General features: G+C 34.3%; 1 protein-coding gene and 1 non-coding gene across 3 annotated transcripts in view; one reads left to right on the plus strand and one right to left on the minus strand.

Annotated features, from left to right (window-relative positions):
* LOC136032658 (pancreatic triacylglycerol lipase-like) overlaps window positions 1-19,597 on the plus strand; it is a 109,341-nt gene that overhangs the window by 51,801 nt on the left and 37,943 nt on the right. For both annotated transcript variants that reach the window (XM_065712943.1, XM_065712944.1), the window contains exons 6-8: window positions 176-292; window positions 10,428-10,550; window positions 17,705-17,858. In XM_065712943.1, coding sequence (XP_065569015.1) covers window positions 176-292; window positions 10,428-10,550; window positions 17,705-17,858 — 394 coding nt within the window. The remainder of the gene's footprint in view (window positions 1-175; window positions 293-10,427; window positions 10,551-17,704; window positions 17,859-19,597) is intronic.
* Window positions 805-877, minus strand: Trnak-uuu (transfer RNA lysine (anticodon UUU)). The gene has a single exon. It is a non-coding gene; the product is annotated as a tRNA-Lys (tRNA).

The raw sequence follows: 19,597 nt of genomic DNA on the forward strand, positions 1-19,597 counted from the left end.
CATGCTCAGGACTACCCCAAATGCGAGTAGGGCTAACGCCCTCTTCAAACCAACTTTTTAAATTAGAACTTAACTTTTGCAAAGCAGTTTTACTAGAAAAAGGCACAATTAGTGTTTTTTTTCTTTGAAATTAAGTGTAACTTTCAAAAATATCCAATGTATGATTTTTTTTTAGGTTTGGATCCTGCCGAACCGTTTTTTGAAGGAACGGAGACAATTGTCAGATTAGATCCTAGTGATGCAGATTTTGTTGATGTCATCCATACTGATGGCAAGCCTATTCTTGCTGGCGGTAAGCTCTTAAGGATTATAATATGAAAAAAACTTCGTTTTCTTAAAGAGTTAAAGAGGCTGCGTCCCAAAGTCGAACCTTAAAACGTACAGGAATTAGGAGAGGCAGTTGGGGGGCTGCCGCCCCCAAAACCCCCCGCTTTTAAAGACTCTTTTGTACAGGTTCTTTGTTGTGGGGGGCTGCCGCCCCCTAACCCCCCACTCTTGGCTTCGGAAAAGCCCTCTTTTAATTAACATCTGACAACTGCCTCTCCTAATTCCTGTACGTTTTAAGGTTCGACTTTGGGACGCAGCCTCTTTAACTCTTTAAGAAAACGAAGTTTTTTTCATATTATTTCTGTACGTTTTTCTACAATCCATGGTGGATGTAATTTAATAATTCCTGTACTCCTCGTACAGGAATTAGGACTGCCTCTCATAATTCCTGTACGTTTTAAGGTTCGACTTTGAGACGCAGCCTCTTTAACTATTTAAGAAAACGAATTTTTTTTCATATTTTGTGAAAAAAAAAACCGCCCGATAAGGGACTTGAACCCTTGACCTTAGGATTAAAAGTCCCACGCTCTACCAACTGAGCTAACCGGGCATGTTTGAAGTCGAAATACCTGCATGTGTATAAATATAACTTTTAAGAATTTCAAAAATTAACATGGGCTCTTATGGGGAAATGGGTTTTTCTAAGCCAGAAAATCGGGGGGTTAAGATTTTCCAACGAAACTTTCCAGGAAAATTACTCGGAGAATTCCGCGTCGAATGAGTCTTCGTACACCCAGATCCGATGTCGGCTGTGACCTGTAGGCGTGGCGAAAAAAAAGAACATGAACATTAAGTGGCTATGGGTGGTTTCTGGAAAACAAGGAAGGAGTTATCGGATTGAGCTGAAATTTCGCGGAGAAGCTCCTGGGCCCTAGGGGACCTTAACTTGTGAATTTCAGCTCGATCGGACAACGTTAAAGGGGGGTGGGGTTGGTAGGTCGAAACTTTCGGCCAGATATTCCCCATGAAGGAAAAGTCGGAGGGGGATGAAATTTGGCAGGTTTCTTAGTTGGAGCTTGGGCTACGAAATGCATCCCTCCCCATCCCTCTGCGACCACTGGAACCGAAGATCGCTTAACATTGTCGTGGTTCGCCTCTTTAAAGAGGCACGAGTGTGCCTCCTTGATTTATCCCTAGTCATACCCAGATCCAGGGTGTCTATCTATGAAATTTTTATCGAAAATAATCTATTGTGCTCCAAACAGTTTTTTGGACGGTTTGCATCAACTCGTTGTACTCCCAGACGTGAATTTATTCCACAGAAAGTAAGAAAAATTTAATCATAATTGCGACAACCAAATTTCTACGATATCAAAGAAGACCCTGCCACACCATGAAATTGGTTATAAATTGAAACAAAGAGTCCATCATTGGATTTTCTCTGGAAAAAAAAAACCTTTTTAAAGGGTTTTCGTCGGAAATGCAAAAGCAATTAAATAAAAAACTTTACAATAACTTTCATAAAAAAATAACTTGCATAAAATAACTATGCATAAAATAAAAATAACTTGCATAAAAGCATGTAATTAGTCTGAAAAATGTATTGCATTATATAAACAACCAACATTTTATATTTGAGAAGAAGAACATCGTCTGTACGAGTTTCATTATTTAATATATCAGGGTTAAAATTCAACAATCACTTTCGTAATGGATCACACTTAATTCCCTTTTTCGAACCTAACTTACATTTCATGTTAGTTCACCAACATGAAACTCCTCTTCTAAGAACAGAAAATCAGCAGGAGTCTTAGAATCAGTAGCATCGGGCTAAAAAAATACACTCAAGGTTATTTTCATATTTAAATACTAATAAAAAATTAAAGTCTTATATGCAACATTGAAAATAAACATACAAATTACAGTAGAATTAAATTTTGAAGTGGTAAGCTTTCAGTAATTAATATAATTATATATATAAAATATACAGTTTAATTTTATTAGTTCTTTTGCACACTGTCCAACACAAATATAGTTTTACTATAAACAAGAACTTGGATACTGCCCCCTTCCTTAGATGTAAAAGTCTAAAGCCTAATCAATCATTGGTGCTTCACTGAAAACAAACTACATTACAAATATTTTCTTTTTCAGCTATTATAGCATTGAAAATGAAAACAAAAATTAAAGTGAAAAAAAAAATCTTGAACTGATTACCTTTCAAGAATTGATATCATTATAGATTAAATATTCAGTTTGATTTTATTTGTACTTTCCAAGACTGTTCAGGACACCTATAGTTTTCAGTAAAGCGCCAATGATTTTAGACTTTTATAGTGAGAGAAGGAGGCAAAACCTAAACTCTTACTTGTAGTGATTTTTGTTACTTCTTTTTCGGATAGTTTTTTTGAATATATTTTTGTTCGTTATTGATTGCAAAAAGTTTAAAGTTTTTAGAAAATGCCTATTTCAAAATCAATTTTTGTCGTTTCTAGTTTGAATTTTAACAGGTATTTGTATCTGCTGGTCTTAACTTTAATATAGCCTATAATTTTCTTTGAAAAACTTCTTTTTCGGAAGTTTTTTTTTAGAATTAATTGTTTTTCGTTTTTGATTGCAAAAACTTTCTAAGTTTTTAGAAAATTCCTTAGTTCACAACCAATTTTTTTCAACATCAAACTTTTATCAAAGTATTAAAACTAGTATCAAAGTACGAAATTATCAAAGCAAAGAAAGCATATAAGTAATTAAGGCATCACCGTAAACAAAGTATCAAAGTAACAATAAGCAAGTTCCGTAACTCAGAGCCATTTCCCCGGGGCTTGGAGGGGGAGGGTTCCAACCCAGAAATATATTTATTTGGCCTTTGAACTATTTTTCAACAAAATGGCTATCTCAAAATTTGACCGGATGCTTTTTGGGAAAGTGGGGCGTGGGCTTATTGCCCACTTTTGGCCACTTTTTGGTCACTAATTGGCCACTAATTGGTCACTTTTGACTCTTAAAAAAAGAACTAAAAGTTTCAGTTTCCGGTCAAATGAGCCCCCTCCAAAGTTATTGTGACCACCCCTTCCGCAAAAAACTTATATTTTAATAATGGGCCACTTACATAAGTTTTAATCCTTTTCCTGGGGGCTAGGAATGATTTCTCAACTCCTAAGTTATAGCAATTTGAATTTAGGACTACTTTGAACAAAATAAATTTTATAAAATGCATTTGGGAGAAAAAGGCACAAGGGGGGTGGGAGGGTTTTTTACTTTTTGATTATTTTCGATTCTTAAAAGGCACAATAAATTTTGATTTCCGACCGAATGAACTTCCTCCAAAGTTTGCACGACCACGTCATTCATAGAAGATTTACATGTTAACGATGGGTTGCTAGTATAACTTACAGCCCTTTCCCCCAGGGCTGGGGGTGGTTCAAACCCGTAACCATTGCTATTGGCCAACTCAAAATTTGGATTGAAAGTATTTAGAAAAAAACATGGAGGTGGGGGGGGGGGTTCTACCGTCTGATTACTCTTGACTTTAAAAAATGGAGCTAGAGCTTTCAATTTAAATCGAATGAGGCTTTTCCGAAATTTATACGATTACCCCTTCGATGAAAACCTTGTATGTGAACAATGGACAGCTTGCATAACTTGAAGCCCTTGCGCCGGGGACAGTGGGAGGTTTTGTCAACCCCCAAGGAATAATTTTCACTACTTCACCTTTTGACTATTTCAGACATAATTGCAATCTCAAAATGTTGATTGGGTGCGTTCGGGGAAAAGACGGCGTCGAAAGGAGGGGGCTTGATGTTCTACAATCACGTTTGACTCTTAAAAGGGCGCTAGAAGTTATTCTTTCCAACTGAATTCCAAAGTTTATGACACCACCCCTTGCATATGAAGTGCTTTTGGAGAAAAAAAATTGGAGCCTTATGGCTTTGGGGTTGGCGGGGGAGGCTAGTTGCCATTGGAGCCCTTTCGACTCTTAAAAGGGGAAATAGAATTTTCAGTTTATAATCATTAGAGTCCCGTCTGAAGTTTATACGACCGACTTTCCCGTAAAAATTTATATACCCCCCGGCATAAGTTACAGCCCTTTCCCCAGGTTCTTTTTTTGGGGGGAGGGGGTATGTGGACCCCGAAGTTTTGTGATCTGATAGTTGGAATATTTCAAACAAAGTGGTGGTCTCAATATTTTTATCGGATGGGTTTGGAGAAAGGGGCTGTGGGGGTTAGTTGCCTTTCAATCACTTTGACTCCTAAAAAGAGCACTAAAACGTCCTATTTACAACTGGATGAGCCTCCTCCGAAGTTTATGCTACCATCCCTTCCATAAGAACCTTATACGCCCCCAGGGCATAATTTAAAACACTTGCCCCCAGCTTCGGGTGGGCTGTGTTACTCCTGGAATCTCTGTTATATGATCTTTGGTCTATTTTGATCAAAGTGGCGATACAAAATATCAATAGGACGCATTTGGGGAAAAGACGGTTGGTGGGGGGGGGGGCTAATTGCAATCGGATCACTCTTGGCTCTTAAAACGAGAATTAGAACTTTCAATTTCTGATCATTTGAGTCCCCTTCGAAGTTTATACGACCACTTCTTCCATAAAAACTTTCTATACCTTATTGGCATAAATTACTAATCTTCTCTCGGGCTCTAGGAGGGAGGTATGTGTTGACCCCAACATTTTGGTTCTCTGATCGTTGAACAATTTCAAACTAACTGGCAATCTCAAAATTTTGATCAGATTCATTTGCAGAAAAGAGGGTGTGTGGGGTGGTGGTGGTAGATACCCTCCAATTCCTTTTGACTCATAAAAAGATAACTAGAACTTTCAATTTCCAATAAAATGAGCCACCTCTGCATATACGGCCTCCACTTACAATCTTATATGCCCTCATGGCATAACTTAAAACACTTGCCCCCGGGCTCTTGGGGTTTGAGTAACACTCCGGCCCCGGAATTTTTATTATCTTATTTTTGGACTACTTTTAAGATAATGGCTATCTCAAAATTTTTATCGGATGGGTTTAAGAAAAAAGGGGCAGGGGGACTGGTCACCCTTCGGTATCTTTTGACTCTTTAAAGCTGAACCAGAACTTTTAATTTCCAATCAAATGAGCCCTCTCTAATGTTTACACGAGCATCCCTTCCAAAAGAACTGTATATGCCCCCAGGCCATAACTTATAACGCCTGCCCCTGGGTCCTGATGGTGGTGTCGACCCCGGAGTTTTTTAATATTTGATGTTTGGACTATTTTACAAAATGGTTATTTAAAAAAATGTATTGGGTGTATGTGGGGGAAAAGGCGTGGGAACGGGTATTTGCGCTCTGATCTCTTTTGACTCTTAAAAAGAGAACTAGAACTTTCAATTTCTAATCAAATGAGCCCTCTCTAAAGTTTACACGACGATCCCTTCTATAGAAACCACATATGTCCCAGGGCATAACTTACAACACCTGCCCCAAAACCCTGGGGGGTTTTGTCGATCCCGAAGTTTCTACTATCTGATGCTTGAACTAGAATTTATCTTAAAATTTTTGTCGCATGGGTTTGGAGGAAAAAGGGCGTGATGGGGGGCGGGGCTAGTTTCTCTTTGATCTCTTTTGCTTCTTAAAAAGGGAACTAAAACTTTCAATTTTCAATCAAATGAGCAATCTCTGAAGTTTATACGAGAATACCTTCGATAAGAACCATATATGCTACCAGGGCATAACGTACAACACCTTTCCCTGGGCTCTGGGGGGTTTTATCGATCCCGGAGTTTTATTATCTAATGTTTGAACTATCTTAAAAAATGGCTATGTAAAAATTTTATCGGATGGCTTTGGGGAAAAAAGGGCCTGGGGGGCTAGTTAACCCTCTTATCAAAAATGCCCTCTTAAAATTGAGCTAGAAGTTTCAATTTCCAATCAAATATTCCTCTCTGAAGTGCATACGAGCACCCCCTTCAATAAAAATCATATATAGACCCAGGATATAACTTACAATGCCTACCACCGGGCCCTGTAGGGTTCTGTTGACCTCAGAGCTTTGTTATCTGATGTTTAAACTATTTAAGAAAAATGCTATCTTAAATTTTTTATCGGATGTGTTTGGGGGAAAAGGGCCTGAGGGAGGGGGGTGCTAATTGCCCTTGGAACTCTTTTGGCTCTGAAAATATGAACTAGAAATTTCAATTTCCAATCAAATGACCCCTCTCTGAAGTTTATTTGACGACCCCTTCCATATAAAGTGCCTCTGGGGGAAAAATTAGAGCCGTATGGCCTTTACTAGCTGTAGCGCCTTATAAATTTCCACTTTATGGTTTAGGTGATTCGTCACGAAGCCACTCATAGCTGTCATTGCGTTAGTAGTATATAACGATGATAAATATGAAACATTATGCAAAATGAATATTGAGATTTATTATTAAAGGTATATTATCATATACTAACGGTACATTTAGATTAGATATTAGAACCATGTGCTAGGAGTATATCTTATTCAAATATATTAGCAGAATTATATAAGTATTGGGGTATAATCCGGGAGGGGCCTCTTCCTCTGGCCAATATAATAATTTTTTTCTTGGGTAATTCTTATTCAAATAATCAAATAAGACTAGTTTTTGCCACTGGCACCTTTCTTAAGCAATTCCTGATTACACACCTAAGAACTAACCATTGTTAGTATATCGTTAGAAAAATTACTGTTAGTTTTATAAAAATTTTCAAATAGTATCCAGGTATTATTTAATGCAAGGACTAATTTTATAAGAAGTATCAAATCAAACAGATATATAATAAGCAAGAAACCTCACCTGAAAAATTAATTTGGAAATTTTTCTGTTGTGTAGAATGTAAAAACTATGAAAAGGTTATCATTAAACCATCTGATTATGTTACATAGCAACAATCTTTTCTAATAAAGCCCACGCAGGAAAATTTCCAAAACATCTATTCTGTTGTAATGTTGAATTTTGAATATTTCTCTGGCAAGCAGTAACATTTGGAAAGGAAATTACACTGTATAAAAACTTGATAATCTAATCATAAGAAAAAGATTTCAACATTATTTATTTAATAGTTTAGCTGAATTTATAAGGAACTTAAGATTGTGATACGTACCCGAAAATACAGATTAATGGGTATAGTCTTATTAATTTTGTAAAATATTGACGAATGTGGCACCTCTCTCCCCTCCTCCCACCGCCTCCAAACATTTCTCTATTTTCCCCTCTATCTCCCTATTTTTCTATGCCATTTCATCTTTACTTGATTTGGGAATTAACAGCCCACTTTATGTGTCTAGGATTTGGAGGTAAACACAATATTTTATGTGCATTGGGTTTGGGGCTTAACATCACATATTATGTGTCTATGGTTTGGGAATTGGCAGCAGATTTTATGTGTCTAGTGTTTAGGAATTATCTGCACATTTTTTGTGTCTATAGTTTGGGAGTTAGGAGCCAATTTTATGCGTCTAGGGCTGGGGAATTGACAGTACATTTTATGTGTCTAGGGTCTGGGAAATAGCAGTACATTTTATGTGCATAGGAGTCAGAAAATAGCAGTACATTTTATGTGTCAAAAGTTTGGAAATTAGCGGCACATTTTATATGTCTAGAATTAGTAGCGCTCTTTCTGTGTCTGAGGGTTGGGGGAATAGTAACATATTTTCTTTGTCTAAGAATTGAGAATTAGCAGCATATCTTATGTACCCAGAATTTTTAGCGGCCCATTTAATGTGTCAAGAGTCTCAGGCTTAGTGGCACATCTTACGTCATTAACGGCACATTCAGTCTAGCTGGGAATAGCAGACTAAGAACTCATCACCCTCGTTTGAAAAAAAAAGACAACATAAAATAACTAATTGAATCCCAGGCAGTTTGAAAGAAGTTTCAAAGGAACGTAAACGGTGCAATTATAAAAAGAAAGATTCGATGTGATAATTCGAAAGTCGGTGTTGTATAAGTAACACATTTCACCGGGTAAAAGCTGAAAAATATGTTTTGTGTTCTTTGGTAATAACGAATTATTGCTGCTACAAGGAAAATTTTACACTAGCTTTCAAGATGATATAAACCAAATTCTTAGGTCAAAAATTAAAAATTCCAATATTTATGCAAAATTCCAATATTTTAGAAAATGACATATTACAAAGTTTGAAAAAAAAACGTAGTAATTACTTTGAGACCTAGGATAAAGAAATGCAGACTAGATTGTTCTATGAAGCACATTTCTTTTAATAGGGTAATAGGGTCAATTCGATGAATTGACAATAGTGTCAATTGCAACACCTTTTTAACTACTGCCGTCGACGTCTACTGCACGCATCATGTCTTCATTTTAACTAATAGCAATTCATACTTAATCACTAAGCATTTGCCAGCCTGCCACCCATATCAGTATCAATTTGACGACAAGAAGTAGCCATTTGCCACCCTCATGTTCTTAAAAAAAATAAAAGATGGTCATGCCAAGTGACAAAACAGAACCTATTTGTTCCATAGGGGTCCAATTGATTTTCTTCGGACTAAAGCTACTAAATGTTCTTTTAATAATATAATTAAATAAAAACAAGTTTTTTTTTAACTGAAAGTATGGAATAATATAAAAACTCAAAACAAGCTGAAATTTTTCCATGTACGAAAGGTTGACCCCTCCTGAATACCTTGCTCTTTATGCTAAAGCTATAAGCACTTTTAAAAAAGCTTCCTTTCTTAATTAAACGGCCCCTGTGTTTCAGTAGCCGTTTTCAAAAAATTCGGACAAACAGCCAGATTTTAGCATAAAGGGAAAGGTATTGAGGAGGGGATAACCCTTCATATACGGAATATTTTCTATTGGTTTTGAGTTTTAATGTCGCTTCTTACTTTCAGTTAAAAAAAACTTTTTTTTTATTTAATTTCTGTTCGTTTTTTAGATAATGCAGGTAAATTTGGCTCACCCTCCATGAAATATATCCCTTCCTCCGCAAAAATTTAATCCAACGTAAAGTACAACCCCCCCCCCGTCAAGCTCCCTCCAGACAGGTCCATCCTCGCTGAAAATTCCCCACCCCCATAAAATTTCTTGCGGACAATTAAGCCTGGAAAACTATCGTTAGCATACTTTCGTTTGAAAAAGACTTTAATCTATAATCGGTTTCTCCATCACTCAGGGAATACACCCTTCCGTGGAATTTTTTTCCGGGAATCAAAACATGCTCAAAATGGCCCCTGGATAATTCCCCGGAACATCTTCACATGCAAAATTAAGTTAACAAAGAGAGTGTAAGATAATTAAAAAGAATTTCGTATAGGAATTATCCCCGAATTCGTATCCTTTGAAAATTCACTCCCCTCCCCTGAAGAATGTCTGTGTTCTTCCCTATGACAAATTCTATCCGTAAACAATTGTCTAATTTCATAGCTTATAGACTGTATAGCTTATAGAATGGTTATCTGGAAATTTTGATCAGATAACCTTGGGAAATAAATGGGCATGGGAAGGGAGCAGTTGCACTCCAATCTTTTTTGTCACTTATAAATGGCACTAGAACTTTTAATTTCTTTTGGAATGTGCCCTCTCCCGATCTTCTAGGACCATTATTTCAGTAAAATCACCCCTGGAAAAAAAACAAATAAACACGCATCCGTGATCTGTCTTCTGGCAAAAATAGCAAAATTCTATGTTTTGTATATAGGAGTATGAAACTTCTACGTTAGGGTTCTGAGGTACACTGAAGTTGTTGAATTTTCTTGAATTTTAAGGGGTGTTTTCCCCCTTTTTTAAAGACCAGAAAAATTTTCTCAGGCGTAATTTTGATGGATAACACTGAAATTAATGAATCTGCCATAAAAATATTTAATCAATGAAAAAAATGTACTAGAAAAATATGTTTCATTTTCCAATTAATTTTCTCTAGTGTTTTTCATCCTCTTTTTCTTGCTCCAACAAATAATTTCAAATTAGGGCTTTTGACATCAAAATTAATTTTACTGTATCCCGATTTGTTACAATTTGCTTTTCTTTAAAAAAATTGCATCATACTTAAAAATAAAAAATAACAGGAAGACATAGAGTTTCAAATGGAGAGTTTCATTCGCCAGTAAATTTTGTATTGTACAACATGCCAACTTATGAGTTGTCGCTGCCGAGAATTGCATCACTCTACTAAGATTAATTTTAAATTTTTAGGTCTGGGTCTAATTCAGCCTTCTGGACACGTAGATTTTTATCCCAATGGAGGTATGAAGCAGCCAGGTTGCGGAGGTGACATTACTGAATCAATTGACATGGAAGATGGCAGCATTGTTTATGGTATAATTTAATTTATAGTTTTTTTATGCAAAGAAATGTCAAAAATTTAAAACAATAAAGACGGATCTCAGTAATTTTGGATTACTTATGACGAACCTAAATTTATTTTACAGATAAAATGCTTATAAGAGACATAAAAGTTCCAAAACTAGATAAATGAAAATAAAATTTGTTTAAAAACAATTTATTTATCAGTTAATGGTACAGTAAGATTAGTTTCCCAAGGTTCTCAAAATTTCCTTGAGCATTAAATACCATTTATCACACATTTCTTTGTTGTTCATTATTAACTATTTATAGTAAAGAATCACAAGCTTATTCAAAATTCAGGGCCCCTATTATTTTTACCCTTCACTAACCTTGTCAAACAAGAAATGCCCTAAAACTGAAGAACTGAAAATTTATTGAAAGTTGAATGAAACCATCTTTTTTTCAGTTTTAAGCACTGTTTTTTTGCTAATCTATATGTAGCTCTTCAAATTGAAAACCAGAAGAAAATGCTGGTTGTCGATATGCTTGATCTCCTTAAATTCAACAATGATACCAACTTCCTTGGCTTTGGATTCGTACAGAAAATAGTCTCTGCTGGGTCTCTGCTCATCAAAACTGCTCGATTTTTTTTATTGAAATGATTTTTCCGCTGTATTAGCCAGAGAAAATTTTTCTACTGGAAAATTGGTGGAGTGGGGTTAAGCCATCCTCGAATGACAAATTGGTGGATACTTGTTCTTGTGAGAAAACTTTTCCTTTTTAGAAAACACAAAAATTTTCTTTCCTTTTACAGAACTTTTCTTAATTATTTTCCTTTTGGAAAACATAAAGCCAGCTGATTTAAAATACCTCTAACTGAGTTTTTGCTTATAGGATAAATATAATCTTAATGCAGGTTACAATATGATCACAAAACTAATACATTAACCCTTTGGTGAAAGCAGTTCGCAAGAGGGTGTTGTTTTCCTTTGAAGGTATAGTTGTCATTAGGAATCAGTTGATACTTAGCATGCGAATTTAATGAACAAAAAGTGTTTTCAAATTCAGCCGATCAGTCTTGCTTATTGGTTTACACAATTCAACATGGCAACACTGACGGAAATATGGCACTGTCTTAAAAACCTTATTATTTAGAACTAATTGAACGGAAAATTTTAAAAAAACTGCGTTTTTAGGCGTGGATAGACCTAAGTTGCGTTCAAGGGGGATAATATATGGCTATTTTGATCTCCTTGGTATCTTTAAATCCCAGTAATCATTGATTCTGTCACCGTTATTTTTAGGTTATTCACCATAAGCCAGTCTATGCTCATATACTCATTTAAATTAACAAAATAGCTGACGTTTTACACATATAATTATTCAAATCTAAATTTAGTTCTAAGGGATCTGAACTGGTAGTCCATCTAGCCGCCTACACTTGCTATACAATTTTTCTTCCTCTAATTTTGTATGTTGGCTTGTCTTAATTGTTGAATAAGAATAATAAGGATTTTAATTTTTTTGGATAATAATTCTTCTTCAAGCCCTAGTACAGGTTTGGGAAGAGAGGAAAGATTAATCAAATAGTCCGTGGACGAACCGCAAATAAGGAGCGAATTTTGTTGTCAATATATGCATCGAAACAATCAGCTTATTATGCTGATTCCATAAATATATAAGATTCATCAAGTTTAGTATTACCCATCAAAAGTTACAAGCCTGAGAAAATTTGCCTGATTTTTAAAGAAATAGGGAAATATGCCTAAAAATAAAGGAATCTTAACAAAAATCACACCATCAGATTCATCGTATCAGAGAACCATATTGTAGAAGTTTCAAGTTCTTATATACAAAAATGTGGAATGTTTGCATTTTTGCCAGAAAAAAGATGGCAGATGTGTGTTCATTTATTGTTTTCTTTTGTATTTTTTTAGGGTGATCGTATCGAAATAATAGTCCTAGTTGGGATACGGTGCATTCGGACGGAAGTTGAAAGTTTTAGTGCCACTTTTAAGTGACCAAAATGATTGGAGGGCAACTAGCCCCTTCCCACGACCCTTTCTCCCCAAAATTGTATAATCAAAATTTTTTGACAGTCTTTTTGTTCAGCATAGGTGAAAGATCCAATAAATATGTCTTTAGGGTTAACATGACCGCCCACAGTCCGTGGAGAGAGGTCTGTAAGCTATAAAATTTTTCTATTATCTACATACAGTGTTTTTTACAGGGAAGTATATGCACATTTTGTTTGGGATTCCGGGAAAACGTTTCACCGGAAGGGCGGATTTTGGGAAAACATTTCCACGGAGAACAGGGGATTTCCGGAGGGATCTTCAAGACGATTAGAAATTAAAGTATTTTTCAAATGAAAATGTGCTAAGAAGAATTTTTCAGGTTGAATCTCCCCAAGAAATTTTTACTGGGGGGAATTTTCAGCAAGGATAGATCTATTAGGGGGAGTTTAAAGGGCAGACGAAGTGTATTTTAAGTTGGATGATTTTTCTACGGAGGAGTTTCCCGTGAGGGGGAGGATTCGTTCATGGAGGACGAGCCTGATTTAACTGTATTGCATGAAAACGACCAGAAGTTAAATAAAAAGATATTTTTTTAAACTGAAAGTAAAGAGCAGCGTTAAAACTCAAAATGAACAGAAATTATTTCGTATATGAAGGGGTTACTCCCCCCTTCTTCATTACACTATTCCTTAGGCTTAAGTTTGACCATTTGTCTCAATTTTTTTTCAAGAACGGCTTCTGAAACACATGGCCGTTTAACTAGAATGGAGGCATTTTAAAAAGTACTAAAAGATTTAGCGTAAAGAGCGAGGTGTTAAGGAGGGGAGCAGTCCTTCATATACAAAACAATTTCTGTCCATTTTGAGTTCAATGCTGCTCCTTACTTTCGCTAAAAGCTTTTTTTTAATTGTCTTAAGGATACTCGTAGAGGAGAGGAAGAGGTGGTTTGTACTTATTTTACCATACAAGAATTGAGGCTAGGAAAGACCTAATTTTCTTAATTTTTCTGCAGGCTATATAAAGTATAGAATCCGTGTAACTCTTATTACACTAAATAATATGGGTCATTAGACGACTGTAATGAGACATTTACTATATGCTTGTATACTTTTTATAGAAGTTAAAGTTTGGTCAGTTCTTATTTCATTTTCTATGGACTCTGATATTTCCCTTAGTTTTGCAGAAAGTTAATATACTTTGGACACTGTTTTATTAAACGATCCAACATTGTAACATGAGTTACATAACGTCTGTTCGAAAGAAATATTTTTGGGAATTTTTAAGGGACCTGATTTCATCCCAAAGATATTGTAGTCACTTTTAGTCTCCACGGTGGCTATAAAAATGTTACACCTTAGAAAAACAATGTGAAAAATACTTAAGCCCAAATTTAGGATTTTTTTAGTGGAAGGAGATATTAGTATAGCAGGGTTAATTTAAACCCCACCCCACCACAAAAAGAATATACATAATTTCAGCTTTAGAGCATATACTTTCTCAAAATTATTTGCCAAAGAAAATTAGATGCAAATCGCTAAAATGAGTTTTGCTGTTGGTAACTCTTTTTGTCATCTTTCCCCAGCATACGATTATTGTTTTCCCTTAGACAGCCATGATTTAAACACTTTGCTATAAGTTAACTATTATTTAGAGTAGCAGTAATCCCAGAAATGTCATTGTCACTTCTAGTTTCCCTCAAGAATGGGACAATTTATCTTGCTTGAAATGTTAGATGAAACACTTATCTTTATGTTTACCCCCTCTATAGAGAAATAAAATTTCACACAATCTTTATATATTTCCCTGTTGTTTGTAAGACTTGTCAGGACTTGGCAGGAATTGATTGAACCTCGGAAAACATTTACGAAGTGAAAGTTTAGTGCAAAGCTGGTTATGAAACTGTTTTTCCAAGAAAATAAGATGTCAATCATCATGATAATCAAACAGTTCATGGTAACGAGCAGTAAGTAAAAAAGAGCAATATGTTAACAGTAATAAGCTCTAAAAGAGAGTTTATTATAAGATATATAGCAAAAAAATTAAATTTTTATGGTGATTCCAAACATATAAAACTCAAAAAGTTTAAAGGTCTCTATGAAAAGCTACGAGCCTGAGAATGTTTGGCTGATTTTTGAAAAGAGAAAAATATATCCTGAACAAGGCAAGTGATCTTAATGAAAATTGCATCATCATGTTCAGCATGTAAGTGAATCCTACTGCTGACAACCTCCCATTTACAATCATAAGGAATTTTGCAAGTTTTTAGAAGGGAGGCCACGGATACGTGTTTTTTTTTTCAGGTATGATCTTTTCGAACCGAAAGTCCTAGAAAATCAGGAAAAGGTTAATTTGAAAGACATTAAAAAATTCTTGTACCCTTTTTGAGTAGCCAAAAGACTGCGCCACAGAAAGTTGACGTTTTCTGCTAATTTTTGCCATAAAACTAGATTTATGCCCCAAAAAGGGCCAAGTTCTATCTGTTGAAAATTCTGAGACAGCCAATCGACTCAGAGTTATCGAAAACTATATATTAATCTTCCCAGTCTCAGTGGCAGTAAGGCCACACAGTGGCGCCTTCGTTCCTAAACAATCAAGGAGTCGATGAAAGATAAAAGGTTAACATAGACTCATTTTTAAAGCTTGAACATCCTTATTCCTTAAGCCTGATTAAAAAAAAGAAGAACAAGTTTATTCAACCGAAAGTAAGGGGCAACATTGAAACTTAAAACGAACAGAAAATATTAAGTATATGAAGGGAATTGTCCCCTCCTCAATATCTCGTTCTTTATGCTAGAGTTTCCTAGTAATTAAAAAAAAACTTCTTATTGTTTAATTAAAAGACCCTTGTTTTTCGAGAGACGTTCTTAAGGAATTGGGACAAAATTCAAATTTTAGCCTAAAGAGAGAGATGTTCTAGAGGGGGCTATCCCCCTCATACAGGTAGTAATTCCTGTTCTTTTTAAATTTTAATGTTGCTCCTTACTTTTAGTTGAAGAAACTTTTCTTTTATTAATTTTTTATCATTTTTGAAATAATGCCAGGAAACCTGGCCCCACATCCACGGAGAAACCCCCTTCCCTACGAAAATATCCTCTAGACAATTCAATCCTGGTCAAAATCTTCCTTGGACTATTATTCCACGCGTAAAATGATGCGAAAAGAGAAAGCAAGACATATAAAAATAATTTTGCATAGCGATTCTTGCAAATTCTTCCAGTGCATAATTTGTCCTGACAAGTTCACCCGCTGGAAGCTTCCTTAACCATGTAAAATTCCCCCGAGGAAAACCCCCCGGCTTTTTAAACAGCAAACAAGATTGCATCACAGCATCAGACTTTAGTAGCGCAAAACAAGAATTTTGGCCCCAAGGATTTCAAAAAGCCATCGAGTGAAAATTCTGAAAAATGGTTATCGACAAATTTTGACAATGCTTCCAACAAAGGTTAAAGTTTGGCGCTAAAAAGTGGGCACTTCAAAGGTTCAGGAAGAAGTGCGTGAAGTTTTTCAAAGGATTTACCTAGGGATTAAATAAAAAAACAATTTTTTTAACTGAAAGTAAGTCGCTCTTTACATTAAAACTTGAATTTTGTCCCAATTCCTTAAGAATGACCCCTGAATCACAAAGGCCGTAGAATAAATAGTTGAAATTACTAAAAATACTTTAGCGTAAAGAGCAAGGTATTACGAGGAGGTGACTCCCTTATATGCGTAATAATTTCTGTTCGTTTTAAGTTTTAATGCTGCTCCTTACTTACAGTTGATAAAACTTTTCATATTTATTTTTTCATTTTTTTATAAATAATGCTAGAAAGTCCTGCGCCCCCTTCATTGAAATTCTCTTCCCCCATGACAAATTCCTCCATGGAAAGATCCTCCCACGTAACCCCCTCCCCCCTCAGCATCTCCCCCCAGAAAACATCTACAAAACATCTGTACACTTCCCAATAGCCATTAGTATATGTAAACAACGGTCAAAGCTTGTAACTTTCAGCCCCTCCCAAAGGGACTGTGGGGGAGTAAGTCGTCCCTAAAGACATAGTTATTAGGTTTTTCGACTTTGGTGAATAAAATGGCTATCTCAGAATTTTGATCTGGTGACTTTGGGGAAACAATGAGCGTGGGAGGGGGCCTAGGTGCCCTCCAATTTTTTGGTCAAAAAGGGGCACTATAACTTTTAATTTCCGTTAGAATTATCCCTCTTGCGACATTCTAGGACCACTGAGCTGACACCATCACACTTGGGAGAAAAAAATAAAAAAAAACAAATAAACACGCATCCGTGATCTGTCTTCTGGCAAACTTCGAAATTCCACATTTTTGTAGATAGGACCTTGAAACTTCTACAATAGAGTTTTCTGATACGCTGAATCTGATAGTGTGATTTTCGTTAAGTTAATTCAATTATTATTGTATTACTTTTAGGGGGTGTTTCCCCCTATTTTCTAAATTTTCCATCTATTTTCTAAATTAAGGAAAATTTTCTCAGGCTCGTAACTTTTGATGGGTAAGACTAAACTTGATGAAACTTACATATTTAAAATTAGCGTTAAAACGCAATTCTTTTGATGTTACTATTGGTATCAAAATTCCGTTTTTTAGAGTTTCGGTTACTATTGAGCCGGGTCGCTCCTTACTACAGTTCGTTACTACGAACTGTTTGATAATTTTAGGTACTCATTTGAGTGGCAGAGTATCCACCAATAAGCTCATAGGCCATCTCAAGTTTTGCAGTTTGTGGGCCTTCGCGGTGCCGAACGAAAATCAGGGCATTCCCATATTCAATGAGAATATTTTATATGGAAGGCTTTAAAGAAGAGTAGAGTTCCTTAGGAGGGATTAAAGGCCGGGATAAACAAGGGAAGGGGAAGAGTGTGCCTAGTTTTGGCTACCTTAGTCAGCTTAGTGCTGTGATGAGTACTTGTAGTATCTCTTACCGTCCATTGCTACAGGAAAATGAATTTTTAAAACCACGAAAACACTTTTTTTTCTTATACAGCGTGTAATTTTGGTTACTATGAAATAAAAAATTGAGTAAAAATTGAATTTTTTGCCTCTCGAAGTGATTCTAAAGTTCTATATTTTTTACAAGTTAAAAATTCAAATTTAAAATTATATTTTAATGAAACTGTGACGACCTATCTGTTGAATATTTCTGGATAATTTCAGGTATTCGACGCTATATTGGCTGTAACCATATCAAGGCAAATGAGTTCTTCACAGAGTCCATAAAGCGGGATCACTGCCCGTTTTTAGCAGTTGAATGTCCTTCTTGGGAGGATTTCCAAAGTGGAAAATGCTCTTGTGGATCAGGTGCAATTAGGTAAGGCCGTTGCTTAGGCGTGATGCACACCTGAAAATAAATATTGCAGTGTTTGGACTAGATTACTAACACAAGAGAAAATAAAGCTTGGATTGCAGTTCACCCATTATTCAGTTCACCCATTGGACACCTTTTTCTTTTTTGTAAAAACTAGATTTTTAATGGTTTTTAAATTGTTTAGAAAATTTTCTAGTAGCATTGTATTCTCAATATAAAGATTGGGTTAGATTCTTGTAGCTCGCAGAAAATGTTACGCATAAGAGCCATGGAAATTAAAAAAAAAAAAAATTAATTTTAATTGTAAGCTGTTATGTTGAATCATATTTTATTATTTTAGAACAAAAGAATTGTTAGCAATCAATAAAGACAGCATTTAAAAAACCAGATTATGGTATATTATTGATATAGTTATTGAATGCTTATTTTACAAAATGATACTTTTACTGAAATTATTTTTCATAATTTATTTTTTTTTCAATTATTTATTGAAAATAAATACACTATATTTATATATAATTTTATATATAAATATAATATATTTATTATATTATATATATATATATATATATATATATATATTAACATAATATATATTTATATATTATATATATAATATATTATTAATATAATATATGTATGTATATATATATTACATTAATATTAATATTGATTAATATATATATATATATATATATATATATATATATATATATATATATATATATATATATATATATATATATATATATAAATATTATATATAATTTTATATAATTCAAAAAATATATTTTTTCATATATATATATATATATATATATATATATATATATATATATATATATATATATATATATATATATATATATATATATATATATATATATATATATATATATTATAAAATTATTATATTATTATTTTTTATTATATTATAATAAATAAAATTTATTATATTATAATTGTAAAATATTATATTATATTATTTTTTTACAATTATTTTTCATAATTATTTTTCAATAATTTGAAATTAATTATTTTTTTGATAGTTATTATTGAACGCCGATTTTCGGTCTGGTATCCCCTAAAACTCTTTAAAATTAGTTGTCTATACTATTATCCAACCCAATACGTGTTAATGGACTCTATTTGCACACTGTGTGAGATACCCATTTTTTCGCAATATCTATAATTAAAAAATACTTAGAATATAGTTGTACACTACACGACTTATAATGACAATAAAACATATTTCCATTAAACAAAGTCAAATAAATTATTTTTCAACTTTGCCCTTGATTACTGTTCTTTATAACTTTTCTTAGGGATTGTTTTCAAGGATTTTTTTTTTCAAGATGAGACGACGAAGACTGACGAGACCCCAAAAATGTCGAAATATATAACTTTATACATTAAAATATAAAGTTCCTTCTGCAGAGGCTATGCTGATTTTATTCTCTGTAGTCGATTTGTATTGTCTGTTGTCTGTCTCAGGGATTTTTTTTAGGTTTTAAGACCAAATTTAGTAACAAAACACGCACTACTTGTGTTAAACTCTTTTTACATAGATCATACCAGTTTTACTTATGCAGGATTATTACTCTTTATACCGTTTTTTAGGGATTGAATTGCATATTTAAAAAAAATATTGAAAGAAGCCGGGAATGTTGGAGCAATTGAGCTTATTTGGCACTTTAGGAATTCCAAGGGAGTTTTTTTTATAAAGAGTCGCGAATTTTCTA

This window comes from Artemia franciscana, chromosome 11, assembly GCF_032884065.1.
Source record: "Artemia franciscana chromosome 11, ASM3288406v1, whole genome shotgun sequence".
Lineage (NCBI taxonomy): Eukaryota > Metazoa > Arthropoda > Branchiopoda > Anostraca > Artemiidae > Artemia > Artemia franciscana.